The sequence below is a fragment of the Dromaius novaehollandiae genome, chromosome 11 (genome assembly GCF_036370855.1).
Source record: "Dromaius novaehollandiae isolate bDroNov1 chromosome 11, bDroNov1.hap1, whole genome shotgun sequence".
In the NCBI taxonomy this organism is placed as follows: domain Eukaryota; kingdom Metazoa; phylum Chordata; class Aves; order Casuariiformes; family Dromaiidae; genus Dromaius; species Dromaius novaehollandiae.
Genome location: NC_088108.1, coordinates 14,515,637 through 14,532,647, shown reverse-complemented (window position 1 = coordinate 14,532,647; position 17,011 = coordinate 14,515,637). Strand labels below are relative to the sequence as shown.

Here is a 17,011-nt window from a genome sequence, read left to right as displayed (position 1 = left end):
CTCGCTGATCCTTGCCCCTGCTGCTGGCACAGTGTAGCTGTTCACACGGCAGCCGTGGACTCAGTGCACACCGATAACACAGCATCGACAGGGATTTTTCCTAAAGAGACACAATTCAGCAGCTATTCTCCCAGGAGCTGAAGAGCCTTGCAGAGAGGGCAGCAACTTCTGGGAGGGGGTTGAGCAGCCACCTCTCTGCCCGAAGCCGTCCCTGTGCAGGCAGATAGCATGGCTGAGTGCCCCCACGCAAGGAGAGAGCCCCCGGCTCTCCCCAAACGGCTTGGCCATAGCAGCCCCTTCCTCACAGCTCTCCCTCTGCCAGCTTTAACTCCGAAACCCACACCCTCTTCCCCTGGCTCCGTGGGATTTACACGAAAGCAGTCAATGGGGAGCTCTCTTCATTCATGCTGTGCTTATACTTCTAAATTATAAAGTGTGTCAAATGAGGATTTAATTTATATTTAACAAGACAAGTTTTGTAAATTAATTATTCATCAACTGATAACGAATAAACATTTCCCCCATTCTCTCCCCCCCACTTTTTTCCCAGAGTTCTCACAAATGCACCATACAGGCAAATCTATTAAATCTATTCTGCAACACTCCAGACACGAGAAAATGTGTTCTTCATCCTCAGTTTTGTTAGTGTGTTGCATGGTAACTACTGCAGCCAGGCAGAGCATTATGAATTTAATGGTGTGCAGCATCTCTTGAAGAGGGGAATAATGAACATGTGTATTTGGACATACCACCCTCTTAGGGATCCGGTCCCCCATTCAGAGACAGAGCCAAGAAAAATCATATGCTACAATAATGGAGGCAGGAGCTTATTCCTACCCAGGAGGAGTCACAGGCACTTCGGAGGCAGCAGAATTTGGCCCTTGGTGAATGACAAGGGGCCCATTTTGCACTTTCCATGTTTTTGTATCATGAAGCAACAGGACCAAGGTGGTGCACAATCCCAGCAGAAGAGCCTGTTTTGCTAGAAAGCCTGGCACACAAGGGCATCTCCTCTGCTCATAACACCTTCCTACATACCAAAGAGAGGAGTCACCAGCCTCCAAACCAGCCCTGGCTGCATTGCCTCTGCTCCCAGACACCTCAAGCAGGTAACCATGGCAGGCGCCTGGAGAGAGTGGCAAGTCCCTATTCACTTTGGCCAGGAGGCCACCGCAGCGTTCGTGCTACGCTCTGGGTACTCAACTACAAGCCTTGCATTTTGTTTCCACACGATAAAGGAAGCAAAAGACATAGCAGCTCAAGTCTCTGGGAGGAAGCTCGGAGCAGGACTTGCTCCATCCCCAAGCCAGGAGTAGAAATACTTTTTCACTCCCACCCATGCAGACTCTCATGGATACTTCATGGACATCCTCAGGTCTGAAACACATTCAGCCACAATATTTGACAACAGCTTTACTTCTACAACATCATTTCCTGAGAGTTAAAAATCCCTAAAGGAAGGTGATCCAGAACTCAAGGTGCCCTTGACACCAGTTAAAGCTATAATCTATAGCAATAATGCCATTAAAAAACAAAACCAGGAGCAAATCCCTCCAGCAAACAACCAGTCAGCAGAAAATTTGAACCCAAAGTCTCCTCCCCTGGCCCCCAGTGCTGCAGCCCTGCCTGGGCACCTCCTCCTGCAAACACACAGGGAGAACCAAGGTTGTTTCTTATCACCATATCAAAGCACCAGGCTCAGATTTGTGATGCGCCAAGGAGACCAGGATGCCTGAACGCTGCCTGTGTAACGGGAATCTAAATGGGCATCCAGACCCCCTGCACAGCTCGGAGAGCTGGGTGCTGTGCGCGGTAACTCATTTGGCCCGCGGTGCTGCTGGCCAGCCCCAGCGGCAGCCGGCGGCTTGGGGAAGCTCGTGGCCTGGTGCATCCCCTCCCTGATGGCCGAAACGCAGCCACCCCGCTAGCTGCTGGTTGGAGCCAGCTCGCCTCAGCTGCCTGGGACAGGCCAAGTGCCCCAGTCCCACCCAAAGACAACGGGTTCACGGGAATGGGGAGGCTGCTTACGCCGGCGGCCCTTTGAAACCCCAGTGCATGCAGCAAGGGGAGCAAACAGCACTCAGGCCTCTGAGTGAAACATCACGTCTTCCACAGCCCTTTCCCTCTCAGCCCAGCCTCTCCTCTCAACCAAGCCCAGGCCCTGTGTGGCCCCTGGGACAGGCCCCAACACCCACTTCACTTAATCCTCCCGTAACCACCTCCTGGCGGTACGCAGCCCTCCCTCCTGCTGCGCCCTGCCGGAGCGCGGGGAGCCGGCTGCCCGGCTGCCCCATCGCGTAGCCGCGGGCAGTTAACCCCTCCACAGGCAGGTTTGCTGCCAGCTCAAGCCTGGCCCGCTGGCTGCTGCGGGCAGCCTGGCGCGAGCACCGGCCATCCCACCACCCGCTCCTGCCCTGTGCGCAGCAGGGAAGCAAAGCAAAGCAGAGGAATGGGGCAGGAGGAAACAAGAGCTCGGGTCTTCATTCAGGTTGCTGCCGTGTTTTCGCTCTCCCTTGGGACAGCGGGTCCTTTTCACGGGGAAGAGAGGATTTCGAATTTGCCTGAATACCTAAATGGGAAACAAGACAGCCACTCTCGTCTACAAAAGATACCAGGAAATCACTTTGCCTTTCTTCCCTCTCCAAACCTGCCTGCTTTCTGCTGACTCCTGAATATTAATGTTATTTATGACAAGTGATCGATGAGGGGGATGCCGAATTCACACCCAACGCAGGGCATTTTCAAATCACCTTTTCATTTCTAAGGACCTGAATCAGTTTTGTATCCTGATGTGATTTATCACTTTGAGGTTGAGCAATGGCTACACAGGACCAGCCTCCAGGCACTGACAGAGTATTGCTAGGCTGAAGGCAGCAGTGAGTAGTTAACTCCTTGAGGGGAGGGTGAGAGATCATAGGACACCCAATATTCAGATGCACAGACAACACTGGGCTATGCTATAAGCCACAGTAATGGTGGTATATCCTCTAAAAGTAGAGCTAGGTTTTTATCTTCTACATGGCCTGGCCACATGAATGACAAATGCTTACCTAAGATGCTGTCATCGTAATGCACCTGAAAGATCAAAAGGGCATCTCCCCTCCAGTGGGCCTGTATCTGTATGTATACAAGGCTCTGCATCTGCAGCAGGGACTACAGCTGCTCAGACAGAACATCTCAGAGAAATCTCACCAGAGGCTCTGGAGAGATCTAGCTCCAAGTCAAATCCTGGTTCTCTTCCCTCGGAAATACGCATTGCCTCAGGTTGTGTATGGGAAAAGGGAAAGATCTGGCATTCAAGACAGGCCTGAGGTCTGAAAGGAGGCAGAGTTTCCCAGCTTAAAAGAAGCTTTGTAAAAAGGGGTAAAGTGCTGGGGAAGAATGGTTCCCACTGCCAACAGTGACAATCTGGGCAGTACCTTTGATGCCAGCACTGCTGGCAGCAGGACCCACAGAATGGCTTTACTTGTTGCACAAGCAAGAAGGGGGGGGGGGGGGGAGAGGAGGAAACAAAACCAAAAAAAGGGCAAGCAGCTGAGCCCAGCAGCAGCACCATGGCCAGCCACAGTGGCTTTACTGCAGCCCTTTTTAATTTCTTTAGGAGAAGCTATAGCAGGATGCAACCTGTCATGAGCAGGGGAAAGCCTTCAGCCACACAGATGGCAGAAAGCTGCCATCCAAAACTGTAAGACCTGGGCCTAGCCTTCTTTAGTATCTTTAGCATCTACCCAGCATCTCAAGGAGAAAGGCTTTCAAGCTCAAGGGCATCACAGATTCAGAAGTTAGTAAAGGGATGGTGAAGGAACAAGATTCATAGAGAGTGTGCTTAGGGATGCCAGTGCAGAGGTGTCCTTAAATTATTGGTCACTGCTGGAAGATCTGCCTTTCTAGCTGACAGGAGGCACTGCCTCCTTCAAGGGGCTCGGACCTAGCAGGGACACCCAGGCTGGCAGCATCCAAGCACCCTGGGGAGACTGTGCAGCCAGTTGTGATTGACACAGCAAAATACCACAAGTCTAAGAGTCCTCAACTATCTGGGCCGGGTGGTTTCCTTACCTGGCCAAGCAGCTCCTCACTACAGTGTTGCCATCAACAGCAATTACTCAGTGCACCAATATCTTCCTCAGATAGGGAAGCTCCAGCCGGGTAACGTGGGTAAATCAGCTCTGAGGCAGCAGCTTCCCCAGTGGAGCCCTGCAGGTGCAGACAACTTCTGAAAGCCAGTCACACCTTAATGCTCTTGACTCCCATTAAGTGCCCTGGGACCACCTGGGCATCCTGTGCAGTCATGGAGCCCCATTTCACACCAAGTAAAAGCTTCTGCTGACTCTTAGAAAGAGCCAAAGCACATTGGTTCAGCTGCTTTAGGAACAGTCAAGCCTGTCTTCAGCAGCATTCTCCCATATGAATTCTCCGGTGTCTAGTAAGGACTGAGTTCACACAATAGCTTTTCCCCTCAGTGGAGATGGCTATTGTCTCTGCCTGGCATCCTGTTTTCACAAAAAAACTGGAGGAACTGAATATGTATGATGCCCATATCCTTGCTGCCAAATCTAGCTGATATTAGGCCAGTGGATCAAGAGTCATTGAAGTGCTGGGACGGACATACATACGTTTGTTCTCACATACACATCACCATTGCATAAGCTTTGTTTCTTAGGAAACCAGTCTAGCAGCAGTGCCTGGTATCGCTGTTTGGGAGAAGAGATGAACTCTGAATGCAAGACTGGATTTTGTAAGCCATTCTCTACTCCTTCAACATGTACGGTCATGCAGTGCTCCTATAACAGGGAGGAGAGCAAAACATCCAAGGGGGATGGAAAGGGGTAAACAAAACAGATGAAGAGGAAAGAAGTAGGAACAAAGAAGTGCACAGTGGTTTTGCTTTGTATTCCTGGCATATCCTAGGGACACTACAAACCATACTGGACAGCCACCTATAACGTGACTCCCATAGCCCACCTCCAAGCACTGCACTTGCTGAGGAGGCAAGCACACCCAGCCCCACACGCTTCCCCTCTGCATTGCTGCTCCTAAGCCAGCCGTGGCTTCGGGTCCACACAATGATGCTGCATGGAGGAGCTTGCAATATCTGCTGGCAGCCTGGGGATGACCTGATCCACATGGCCTGTGCTAAGGTATCACGTGGCTATGGCTCTCCTCCCATCCTCCTAGAAAGTTCGAGCACGAGCTTACGTGAAGGGAGACATGAGGGCCTGAGGGCAGGTCCTACCCTGCAGTTACTGGATGACCTACTTCAGTCTCACAGGGGAGGCACTGGCTGCAGTACCACTCAATAAGATGTGTCACTCAAATCACATCCCTGATCACCCAGCCCCTTTCAAGGGGGCCTGCTCCCCACCCCCTCCAGGTAGCTAGTCCAGTTCAGATGGCCACAGTGGAAAGTAGCTCAGCAGTATGATGGTGCCTTCCCCCACCCCATTGCTCCTCTCCTCCTTTGCAGGGCTCAGTCAAGAACTTCAACCCACACAAAGCCACATCTCCAGGAAGTGCCAGGCCCACAAAAGCAACCAAAGGAAACTTTCTGACTTGAGGCCTTCCCCGCTGGGCCTCCTGATGGTGCCTTTGTCACACAGGTGAGCGCCCAGCCAGGGCCCTCTCTGGCTAGCCCACAAGCAGGCACAGTGTGGAGGCACACGCTCAGTCACAAAGGTTGCACTCATATGCTTTTTGGAGGGAAAGAGGTACTACCACTACAATGCCATTCCTCCATCCCCCAAACGGGTTCGTTCAGCAGAAGTTTTCCACTTTATGAAAGTAAAAACACATCCTTGTCTTGCAGACTCTCTCTTTTCAGGTTTGAGGGAGATCCTGTTTTTTTCTGCTCAGTTTTGCATGAAGAAAGACAAGAGCAGCCAAATTGTCCTGGCTACCTCTCCCCTGCTTACCCCACCACACTGCCCAGTTGCCAAAAATGGTTTTCAAAACCTGACAGCATCATCAGGTTTGTTTCTTGATGAAAAGGGGGAAGAAAAAAAGAAAGGCTTCAGAGAGGAATAGAAATTTCCCATGAAAAGTAATCGACAGTTGTTCTCCAGTGCTGCAAGGCCTGGAGGCTCTTCACAGCAAAGAGCATCTCTATTGAGTGTTTCTACAACTCCTGGTGCAGTGGGGCCTGAGCCATGAGCAGAAACTGCTGAAGTCCTGGTGACGTCAGTCTAAGATGGTAAAGTATAGAAATACAGCCTTTTGATCCAAGCCACCCTGTCTGCCTCTCCCCAGCACAACAGGCACAGGCCTAGGCACCCAAGTTTCACACCATCAGACCATTACCATGGCAACCATCTCCAGATACCTATTTCAATCCTCCTGAGAACTGCACTGCTCCCCCTCCCAGCTGGCGTGGCATCGCCTCAGCAGGAGCAGTGCAGTTCACCCCGAGCATCCCAGCACCCATGTGCTCGTGCTCCCCCAGGAGTGGGGAGGGCAGTCCCCAGTCCACGTAGAGATCTCCATGCAGAGATCCTGCACGTTGCAGGCAGAGAACGGAGAGCATCATCACCACTTCCCCAAGCATGGCTGGCCACTGAGCCCACCTATGACATACGGGGACCTTGCTCCTAACCAGGGATGGCAGTCAAGCTTCCCTAGCTCCAGCAGTCAGCAGTTGAGAGCACGTCTTCTCAAAGAGGGGACACAAATCCACCACTTCTTGTGACAACACCTCCTTCATGCCACGTCTAGCCAGTAGGATGCAACGCACCAGGCAGCAGATGGTCAGCTACGTCCTATGTTCTCAGGCTTTGTACACCCATGACACTGTAGCAGTGATGTCCACTCACCATCTGGATGACAGATACTGGCCCGATGCTGTTCACATAGATATCCACATCAATAAACGTGGGCTTGACTGTAAGGGAAATAGAATGGGTATGGGTAAGCAGGAGGCTGGGGTCATCAGCAAAGGACAGAGGACTGGGGGCTGAAGAAGTCGGGGAGCATTCAGGAGCAGTGTGGCTCCATCTGATCAGAAATCCCAACTACAGCAGCCAAAGCCACATGGGAGAACATGGGACACCCCTGGGCAGGTCACCACCCACTGCCCCGCTCCCCAAAGGGTGGCTTTGAGGGACACTTACTGCCAATGTCAGGCCTCAGCTTGTTGTCATAGTTCTTCAGGAGTGAGTTGAGGATTTGCGTGGCATCAGTCTCCTGCACCTTGGGGGTGAGGACCCAGGTTTTATTGATGCTGAGGTAATCGTAATCATATTCCTCTGTGCTTTCACACCTGCAGCAGAGAGACAAAAAGAAAGACACTGCTGTGGTGGCATCTCTCTGGTGCACTGTGGAAGATCGAGCATAGCCAGGTTTCACAGAGACAGAAGCAGGAAGGCGCATCGTTGTTCAAAGGAGCTCAGGGATCGCTCAGCGATGCTCCTAAGGTGACACAACTTACCTGGTACCTTTACTCACTTCAGGGTCCCCAGAAGTGCAGGGTCCCTCCCACCAGCAGCCAGGATTAGCCAGCAGCAGACACAGGACACTTCACATTCTCCTCAGATTCCCTCTGGGGACATGTTGCTCATCCCCAGAGCAGAGGAGCCAGCCCTGCCCTCCTCAGCCTGCTCCTCTCTGCCAGCCCTCCACTGCTGCCAGCGCCGCCAGCTCCTGGGGCTGCCCTGTTAACCCCAATTACCTCAGCTGCTCTGACTTACATGCACACCTGAAGTTTGCTTCCTCAAAGGAAGAGGACAGTGATCAAACAGCATTTTCAGGCAGTTCTAATAAAAGCATTTTGGAGAAAAAGAGGTCCTAAAACTACCAGGCACACAGCATGCATATCTTACTTACCAGGAACCCAGCCATCTGCCCTGCACAGACCCTGGGAAATGAAAGCCTTATGCAAACTCCTCTGCCCTGCAGCCAAGAGCTGACATAACCCATTCCCTGTACTTGCTAACCCTTCCACCCCAACCTCGGGCTTGAGCTCCCATTTAAAGCCACAGTTTTTTTTGATCTTCCAGTTCCGAGCCAGGCAGGAAAAGCTCACATCCTCCTCAGGACATGATCCATTGAGCTAACAGCTTCTCTCACCATCTTTCAAATATGCCCTTCTCTAAACCTTCTGCTCCTTCCCTTTTTCCCCGAAGGAGCTTTCCTAAACCCTCTAATTAGATTAGGTCCACATGGTCACGCGGGAAATTCTAACCACCTGCCACTGCTCTGGGCAGGTCATTCACAATATTGTCACCAGAATGACATAGCCATACGCATGAAAGGATGCTGAGCCGTCCTACACCCGGCACATCCCCCTCAGCATTTGCTGTCAATGTGTCACCTGCTCCAGCGCCAGAAAGGGTCTCGCAGCAGGAGCTGCCACTGTGTTGATGCATCCCAGCTGGAGACTTGCAGCCTCCAAGGTGTAATCAGGCACCACTGATACACATCTCCCTTCAGTACCAGGGGAGGCAGAGCCTGGCAAAGGTACTTGGAGAGGAAAAAAAGCATTAAATTGACACGTTGCAGTTAATTTGTCAGAAGCTCCTCTTTTAAAACCCCAGATAAAACTTGCTTTCACAATTGCTTTAGAGCTCTCTGCATCTCCCCAGCTCCAGACGTGGAGATGTGTCCCCCGACAAGGGATCAGTTCTGTGCAGCTGGCTGCCTGCCGCCGCACGTTAGCTGTTGGTACATCAGCTTGTTGTTGCCTGTCTGATTGTGCGCCGCACTTTCTAACGATGTTTAAGGAGTCTTAAGCAACGCTGTCAGGATGTGCTTCCCTATCCGAGCAGACGCGGCACGGGGCTCACTTGGCCAGCTTGCTGCAGTATGCCTTTGAAATGCAGCTGAGTGGACAACTCCTCAGGATCCTCAGGCAGTGGCTGCATGAGCACAGGACCACCACTGCACCCACCCGAAACCTGGCCGGAACTGACATCTGGGGCCAGCTGTGCTCCTGTGGGACTAAAGGAGTGACATTTGCTTCTGCTCTCAGCCCAGCTCAGGGCAGAGGAAAGCAATCCTAGCTGCCTTCCCTTGCAGCAAGCATTTTGGATGATGCTGGCTACCTGCAAGCCTTAGCAGAGTGGGAACAGCTTTACCTAAACCTCATTTCAGTGTTTGCTGGACCCTAGTGGAAGCCAGCCCAAGACAGGTCACTGGCCGGCACTGATCACTGCATGTCCTGCTGCCTGGCCAAATCCACTTTCTGCAGCTGTAAGGCTGCACTGGAGTCCTAAACACTCCTCCTGAGCATAAGACCAAGCTGGTTACTCTGATTTCAGCCTTAGACCAAGCTTAACTAGCTTTGCCCTGTCTGGTGTTAACACCCTAGGGTCTGGGGTAGCATTTCCAGAGAGTCACATCCCTACTACAGATGCAGAGGCACTACTAGAAAAATGCTTTTTGCTAATGCAGCTAATTCTGGGCCACTAAACCAGAATAAACCATTTTAGCATAAGCAAGTCCATTTTTTCTTGGTGAAAACACACTTTTCCTGCACATATGTGCAGCCCCCCACCCCAGCTGTTGCTGGTTGGGAGGGAAGGTGACTCTCAGAGGCCCCTGCCTCTTCCTCAATCTCTCTTCCCAACGGCCCCACTTCAAATCAAGAAGAGAAGAGCCCAAAAGTCCCCACACCTGCTGATGGAAGTGTCACACAGCAACCTGTTGGGATCACGAACGTGCCGTGAACGTGTGCTGGCCCGCGGCTCTGGCTCCTCACACGAGGCCACTCTGGCTCAGTGGCAGGTGTAAGCCGGTTTCCATATGTCTCCATGCAACCCAGACGAAAGGCAGAGCCACATTCCCTCACCTCTGCTTGTTGAAACGTCAAAACATCCACCCTGCACAATTAGGGACTGTGCAAGGAAACTCCTGTGCTCGCGAACACGGTTGGGGCTGTGGCAGCCCCTGCCTGGTGCCTGCACAGCAGCCAAGTGTCCTTTCAGCAGCGCTCACGTATACGGATGGGGTTGGACAACCCCCCCAGGCAGCCCTTGGCGTTCCTGCAGGAGGACAGAAATATTTGCCTTGCCTTGCCTCCCTAAGTTGGCTTTACTCAAGCACACACCCGCTTTACTCAGGTGTCCAAGCGTATGGGTGAGCACGCTAAAGCAGGGCCGGGCAGGCAGCTCCCAGGAGTTACAGCCTCCTCCTCCTTACTCACTCAGCAGCAGGTTCTCCAGGTCTCAACACCTGGTGTACCAAGGCCCTTCTGCCCCTGTGCTGGGGAAGGTCAGCCCTGTCCTAACCTAGTAGTGCAGGCTGGGGAGCTGCAGGGAGACCAGCAGCCCTGGGAGCTCTTTTCAGCCCTGCATTACCCTGCACAGGCATCTCAGCCTCTTACCTAACCCTTCATCCCTCTCCTCCTGTGCCTCAGTTTCTTGCAAGACAAGGACAGTGTTACTGCTGTGCCTGGGTAAGACGCTCTGCATCACGGCAAGCGTTCATCACCGTGCACAGCGATGCGCCCTAGACCCAGCTGGCGGCACCAGCCACCCAACGTGCCAGCAGGCTGGCTCTCTCCCCCAGTTTTCAAGCTGTCCTGAGAAGTTTTCCCTTGGCAGCAGGATGGAGAGAGTGACTGTGCCGTGGGATCCCAAATATGCCAGTGCTCCGTCCCTGGTATGCCGGTGAAGGGTGCTTGACCGGGATGTGTATCCACTCCTATGTGCAACCTGGTGCATTAGCAAAGAACGAGACTGGTAAAATTTTATACTAAAACCTGCACCAGCTGGGGAGGTGACGTGTCCTCTCAGCCATCCTTAGTGCAAAAGCAGGGACATCCAGGAAGAGCATCACATCCCCTGGGGATCTGCCCTGCTATCAGCCTCTGCAAACGCAGATCCAAGTCCCCAAACCCTGCACAACTCTCACTTGCTCACCAGCTCCAGAGGAACAGGCAGCAACACAACGCAACGACATTTCACTTAGTTAAAAAGCACTCTCGTCAACCCTAATTACTGCATGCTAATGTATCCTTCTTGCCACCCATACCAATGCCTCCAAGGGCTTGTAGACACAGGAATGTTTAGGCAAATTAATTTAAATTAAAAGCAGGCAGAGGATTTAAGGACGGCGGCTCATTAAACTGCACCCTACCCCTTTCACACGTCTTCGTACCTCTCCTGCCACAGCATGCTCGGTGTAGCCCTGTCGGTCAAGCCTGCATAGTCTTGACCAGCCACTGAGCTGGCTTTCTGGGTGGTGCAGTGCTGCGCAGGGATCCTGCCTTCGGGGGCTGAGTGCGGGGCCCCTCGGTCGAGTCGTGGCAGTGCCCTGGTGACGCTGGTGGGTTTGCCTCGGCGGCGGGCACTGTCTGGGGAGTGCTGAGTCACCTCGGCACAGAGCACCCAGCCAGCTCCAGCACCGGCTTCGGCAGCGGGCGCCGAGACGCGCTCACGTGTGCTGCCTCAGCTCGAGCCAGGCTCCGCGCCCGCCACGAAGCGTGGGGCAGGGGACACTCGCCTGTGCCAGCTGCAGTCAGGGCAATGCAGGGAATGCAGAAAGAGACCCTGCGATAACTCGCTCCCTTTTTTTTTCCCTCCTTCTTCACCCACAGGCTCCCCTCCTCCTCCTCTGTCAGCCCCCAGCCCACAGACTGTGCTTCGTCAGAAGCTCAGTGAAGAGGCAGAGATGAGAGACGGGGGAGAAGGGAAGTTGGGTTAGCTTTGGGGTAAAGCTTCTCACTTAAAGACAGGTGAATAAAGGATTTAACTGCTCCTCCGTGCGATATTGCGGTTTACGACTCCCCATCTCAAAACGCAGTGCTCACAGCAGTGCACTGCGGAGACAGCAGCGTGCAGGAACCGGGACCGACAAGGGTTCCCCCCGCAGCCCTCCGGCACCAGGGTGCTGCGGAGGCCGGGTGTCGGGCTCCAGCCTGGGGCAGGTCTCGCTGCCTCGATGCAGGCAAGGCCGGGCCCCAGAGGAGGATGGCAGGGATGGTCCTTCTGCCAGCACCAGGGTTCAGGAAGCCTTGGCAGACCAGACCTTTAGTAGCAGGATTCATGCTCCCTGTCCCTGAATGCATTTGTAATGGGATTTGATCAGCTTTAAGGCAGCTTATTCTGCCAATTAGCTTCAGCCAGTAAAATCCCTCTTCCTCCGAGCCCTAGGGGCAACAATCTGCTGACAACATGTTCTTTCTCCGATCCAGCCATTAAACTCAGTAGCAGGACTAGAAATTGTTAAAAAAAAAAAGGGGGGGGGAGAAGAAAAAGGAAAGGGAAAAAAAGGAAAAAAGAAACTTGGAAAAACCCTTGTGCGCGGGCCTTTCATCCCTGTTTACGGCCGCGCGTTGCGAGCTGCCGGCCCTGGCAGAGCCTCCGACCTGCCTCGCACCGCGCTCCGCACCGGCGGCACCGCGCTCCGCGCCGCGCAGCAGCCGCCAACCTGTGGAGCGCGGCGGAGCCGCCGCCGCCCTCGCCCCTCGCGGCGGCCAGCGCGGGGGTTCGGGGTGCCGCGGACGCCAGCGCCGTCCCGCCGAGCGCAGCCCAACCCGGCGCGCAGCCCCCGCGGGGCTGAGCATCCCCCGCGCTGCCGAGGGCGCCCCGCGGAGGGCGCAGCGCAGGCGGCACCGGCCGGCGCGGAGGCGGCGCGGGGGCAGCGGGCGGCCCGGGCGCCGGGGATGCGCGGCGGCGGCGCGGGGCTCCGGCGCGGAGGTGCCCGGGCCGCGCTGGCGGAGGGGCGCCGCGACCGCCGCCGCTGCAGCCCCCTGCCCCCCCTCCCCTCCCGCCGCCCCGACGGGTAAACTGAGGCAGCGGCGGGCGCGGGGACTCTGCCCCGGGCAGAAGCGGGGCAGCCCCGGCGCGGACGCCCGGCGCTCACCTGGCGGCGCGCAGCGCGGGGCCGAGGGCCAGGCAGAGCAGCGGCAGCGGCAGCAGCAGCGGCCCGGGCATGTCGGCGAGGCGAGGCGAGGCGAGGGCCGGCCCGGGGGCGCGGCGGCGGCGCGCCCGCCGCGGCGGGGCTCGGCGGGGGCCGGGGCGGCGGCGGGACCCCCCGCTGCCCGCTGCGCTCCAGCCCCGCCGCCGCCCGCCCGGCTCCGCGCTCCGCTCCGCGCCGCGCCGCCGGGAGGCAGGGGGAAAGTTGGGCATTTCTTCTCCTACTCCGCGGCGGGGAGGGGGAGGAGGGGCTCCGCGCAGGGTCCTAGCTCCCTCCGGCTGGGGGGGCGGTTAACCCCTTTCTGCCCCCCCGCCACGGGCTCAAGCACGGGCGGCCGCAGCCCCCGGAGCCCCCAGCTGCGCAGGCGGCGGGGGCATCCCAAAGTCAAAGGGGGACGCGCATCTGCCTGCCACCGCGTCCCCGGAGCGGAGAGAAGGGACACGGGGATTCATTAACTTGCGTAACGATCTCCTTCTCCCTCTTTGTGTAAGGAGATGGACAAGGTCTTCCCTTGTTAATCACATTTTTTGTTTACAAATGCACAATATTCTTAATAAAGACAAAGGAGCAGGCGCTCCTTTTTAACAATATTTTAACAATATACAAGGCATCAGTCCGTGCTGAGGAGAGCCACAAGGGAGATGCAGCCAGGAGAGGGTCAGGCCCTTTTCCACCTGTTAGGGCTGCTGTCCCATGAAAAAAGCCGTGAGGATGCACAGGGCAGGAACTGCAAGGCAGCCAGGCATGCAGGGGGACCACAGTGCTGAGGGCGGGCCGTGCACCTTCAGCCTCTTAGCTTGCTCCCTGCTCACCCTGGTTTACACTGTGGCCTTGAGCATCTTTTTGCTGCGGGTGCCCAGCTTGTGAACAGGAATAAAGGATTCATTCTTGGGGACTTTTGGATGGAAGTTACTGGGAAACTAGTTTGTTATGGCTACGTACTATGCAAATAATTATCCTTCATCATCTGGTTATGCTGCCTGAGTTGCAGGAGCCTGTCCCCCAAGGGGACTGATCCTACCTCTCCCAGTGCAATCCAGTAACACTGATCGCAAATGGGGATTTGGTGTCATCCTTTTGGTGCTGGAGTGGGGCCATGTGCAACTGGCCCTCCCGTCTCTGCCACAGCCTTCCCCACATGAGGTGGGCAAATCACTTCTTTGCTGTGATTTGCAGCGTGCTGGTAACCATCGTCTCATTTGCTCAGCTCGGCAGCATGAGGAGCTGCCCTGTCACTATGCATGTTCAGGGCCTGACACCCAGGACTGATCTCGGTGGGGACTAGGAATGTGGCAGGAGTGCAAGCAATAAATAACAGCAGCACACCTGGGAGATTTTTCAAGGCTCTTCCTACACAGGGCCTCCCTTGCTGATTCTCGCAACGATCACCCTACGCCCTCAAGCATGAGATCTGCGTAGTGAGGAAACCGTAGGAGCCCAGCTGCAGGCACTGCAGCTCCAAGATGGAATTTCCTTGTACGAAGCAGTTGCAGATTATGTTTCTTTTAGTGCATGCACAGAAGCCAGCTCAGGGATGACAGGGTTTGCAGGAAGCACGTGTCAGAAAGAGTAAATAATGAAAATCAAAGCAGCAGCGAAGGTGGAAAGAACCCTTTAAGCTTCAGAGCAGTGGATTTCCCCAGAAGCTCTCCAGAGAAATTGAAGTTGGGAACGATACAACAGCAACCACAGGGAGGATGTAGCTGTCAAAGGGTTACGGTCTTAGACAGTTCACAGAACGTGCAACGGTTTGTGCGTGTGCTCTCGGCTCCTCCTCAAGACGCAGGGTGATGTGGTGCATGGGGAAACTCATGGGACTGATTTCTTTTGACCCATTCTGCTAGCTGAGAACCGAGAGATCTGAGGGGTGGGTGGTACTTGGAGAGCTGCAGACAGTTGGAGCAGTGTTAGCGAGTCACAGCATCAGAAAAGATGCTGTTTCGGGGGCACCTTCTAGGCAGTTGTACCCGCTGGGAGCAGCTGTTGTCCCTGGTCTCTTCCTTCATCTAAAGTAGTTTCTTGTTGCAACTGGTACTGAGGCTTTTGCTTGAACCAAGGATAGGAATGAAGTGTGTTTGTGCTGTGTGTAGGAGAGTAAGGGTAAAGCACTGTTTTCCAGTCAAACACCTTATTTACCAACAGTGCAGGCTCAGGTTGAGAGAAACCCTTTCCAAATCCACGGTGAATGATTTTGGCTAAGCAAAAAGAAAACCCTCTCATCCCAAATGTTGAGAAGGACAAAACATTCTTCATCAATGTTTTGGGAGGAAGCATCCCCCATTTTCACTTTGAAGAGATGTTTATTTTGAGGTCTACTGTCATGGAATTTGCTGAACTTAAACAAGAGATGAAATGTTTCTTTCAAGATGCTTTTCCTCCCTCCTGGCATTTCAGTTTAACCAGCAAACTGATAAAATCAATTATTTACAGAGTCCTCATGAACACAGAGCCTGGAGGACCCTGCTGCCACGATAAATGAGGGTTCACTCACGCAATCCGTACTGCTGGCCTGCATCAGGGCTGCAGAATTTGGCCCTGGGAGAAGAAGAGATTATTCCAGCCCTGGCCCAGGAGCCCTCGAACCTCATAAGGTTGGCAGTGCTTTCAAAGGGAGCTATCCTGTAACCAGAAAGTCCTGGGTGAACCTGGGCATGTCTGAATCCTGCTGTTTTCTCTCAAAAGCTCTTTTGCAGTGTCAGTCATGAAATCTGTGCTGGCCACTCCAGTGCTGGTGAGTGGTGTTTACAACTGCAGGCCAGAGCAGAAGGTGAAGGCAGCAGTGCTCTGCCCTCCTCTTCCTTGTGCAAGGACCTGGTCAGTCCTTGTCTTAAGCAGTGCCAAAGCGACCAGTCTCTTGTCCACAAGGGCATCATCATTGCTCTAAGGTGACTGCTTTTCTCCTGGGCTGTGTCAGGAGTGCTGTATTGAGGGAAAAATTGGTGCAAGTGGAGAGGATTAACAATGCAAAGGGGTTAGGAGCTAGGTTCTGAGGAAGATCAGGTTTTTCAGAGAGGTCTTTCAGTGGTAGAGTCCTCCGCAGGGCAGGAGCGGAGGCCCCTGGGCAGAGGCAGTCGCTCAGAGCTCTGCAGGGATGGGTCGTGCTCCAGAGCGCTCACAGCAGAGCTGGGGATGCTGGGCAAGGGGTCACCAGGGCGTCTGCAGGACAGCCGCTGCCAGAGCCGTGGCAGACGGCTTGCAAGGGCTGTATGGAGGTGAGTTTGCAGGGCAGCAGTCAGCTGCCTTCCCCTCCTCCCATTGCTGCTCCACGTCATCTCTGGCTGAGGACACAGCACGGTGAGACTCACTGTCCTTGATGCTCGCTCTCCTCTCGGTGACAAACCACGGCTTGTGCTGTTACCAAGCCAGCATGTCCTCTGGGAGCGAGGTGGGTTCCCATGCTGAGGTTTCCCACGGATTCCTTCCTGCGCCAAGAGCTGGCTCCGATGGAGGGTGTAGCCGGCCAGACCACGGGTCTCCCACAGCTGCACCCATCCGGGCTGAGCACGCTGGTATGGCTGAGGTAAGAGCGGTGAAGGACACCTAAGGAGAAGCAGCTTACAGGGTCCCTTTGGAAAACTGTGAGGATGAAAAACCCTGTGGAAGTCTGAACACTCTTCTGCAAGGTTGAGCACGTCCTCTACAATAGAAACATGTTTCCTCTACCAGGGCACTTGTTCAACATGGCTGGGGTTTTGTCTTTTCAGGCTCACCAGACAGGCTGGGCACAGCAGCAGATGCTGCATCTGGGCTCACATGACATCAATTATTGTTCCAGCTGGGCTCTGGTGTCCCACCATTACAGATAGCGATGATATATGAAGCAGACAGGTTTGATTTTTAGGTGCTGGATTGAGCTTGCAGTGCTGACAGATAGAAAAAATGTGTTTGGAGCCTGAACAAATGTGACGTGAACATTTTGCAAGGAGAGTGAAGGGTGTGGGAGGACAGCCCAGGCCGTAGCAAGAGCTGCTGCGAGTTGTCCCAGAGGGTGACAAGAACATTAATGGAAGCAAGACCTTTACTTTCAGCATCTGCTACTACATCGGGTCAGGCTTGAAGGAGTCTCCACATCCTCTTTCACTGGGGACAGTCCCTCTTTAAAGTTAGTTTATTAGTGAGAGAACTGATAAGTAATCTTGGATGTCAAATTGGTTCTTGCTATTGT

At 54.2% G+C, this 17,011-nt stretch overlaps 1 protein-coding gene across 1 annotated transcript in view; it reads right to left on the bottom strand.

Moving 5' to 3' along the window:
• Window positions 1-12,880, bottom strand: part of GABRE (gamma-aminobutyric acid type A receptor subunit epsilon) — a 39,620-nt gene extending 26,740 nt beyond the window's left edge. Inside the window, exons 1-3 of the mRNA XM_064518273.1 lie at window positions 12,793-12,880; window positions 7,101-7,249; window positions 6,804-6,871 (exon numbers count right to left, since the gene is read on the bottom strand). Of these exons, the coding sequence (XP_064374343.1) occupies window positions 6,804-6,871; window positions 7,101-7,249; window positions 12,793-12,863 (288 nt within the window). The 5' untranslated portion in view covers window positions 12,864-12,880. The remainder of the gene's footprint in view (window positions 1-6,803; window positions 6,872-7,100; window positions 7,250-12,792) is intronic.
• Window positions 12,881-17,011: the final 4,131 nt, after the last annotated feature.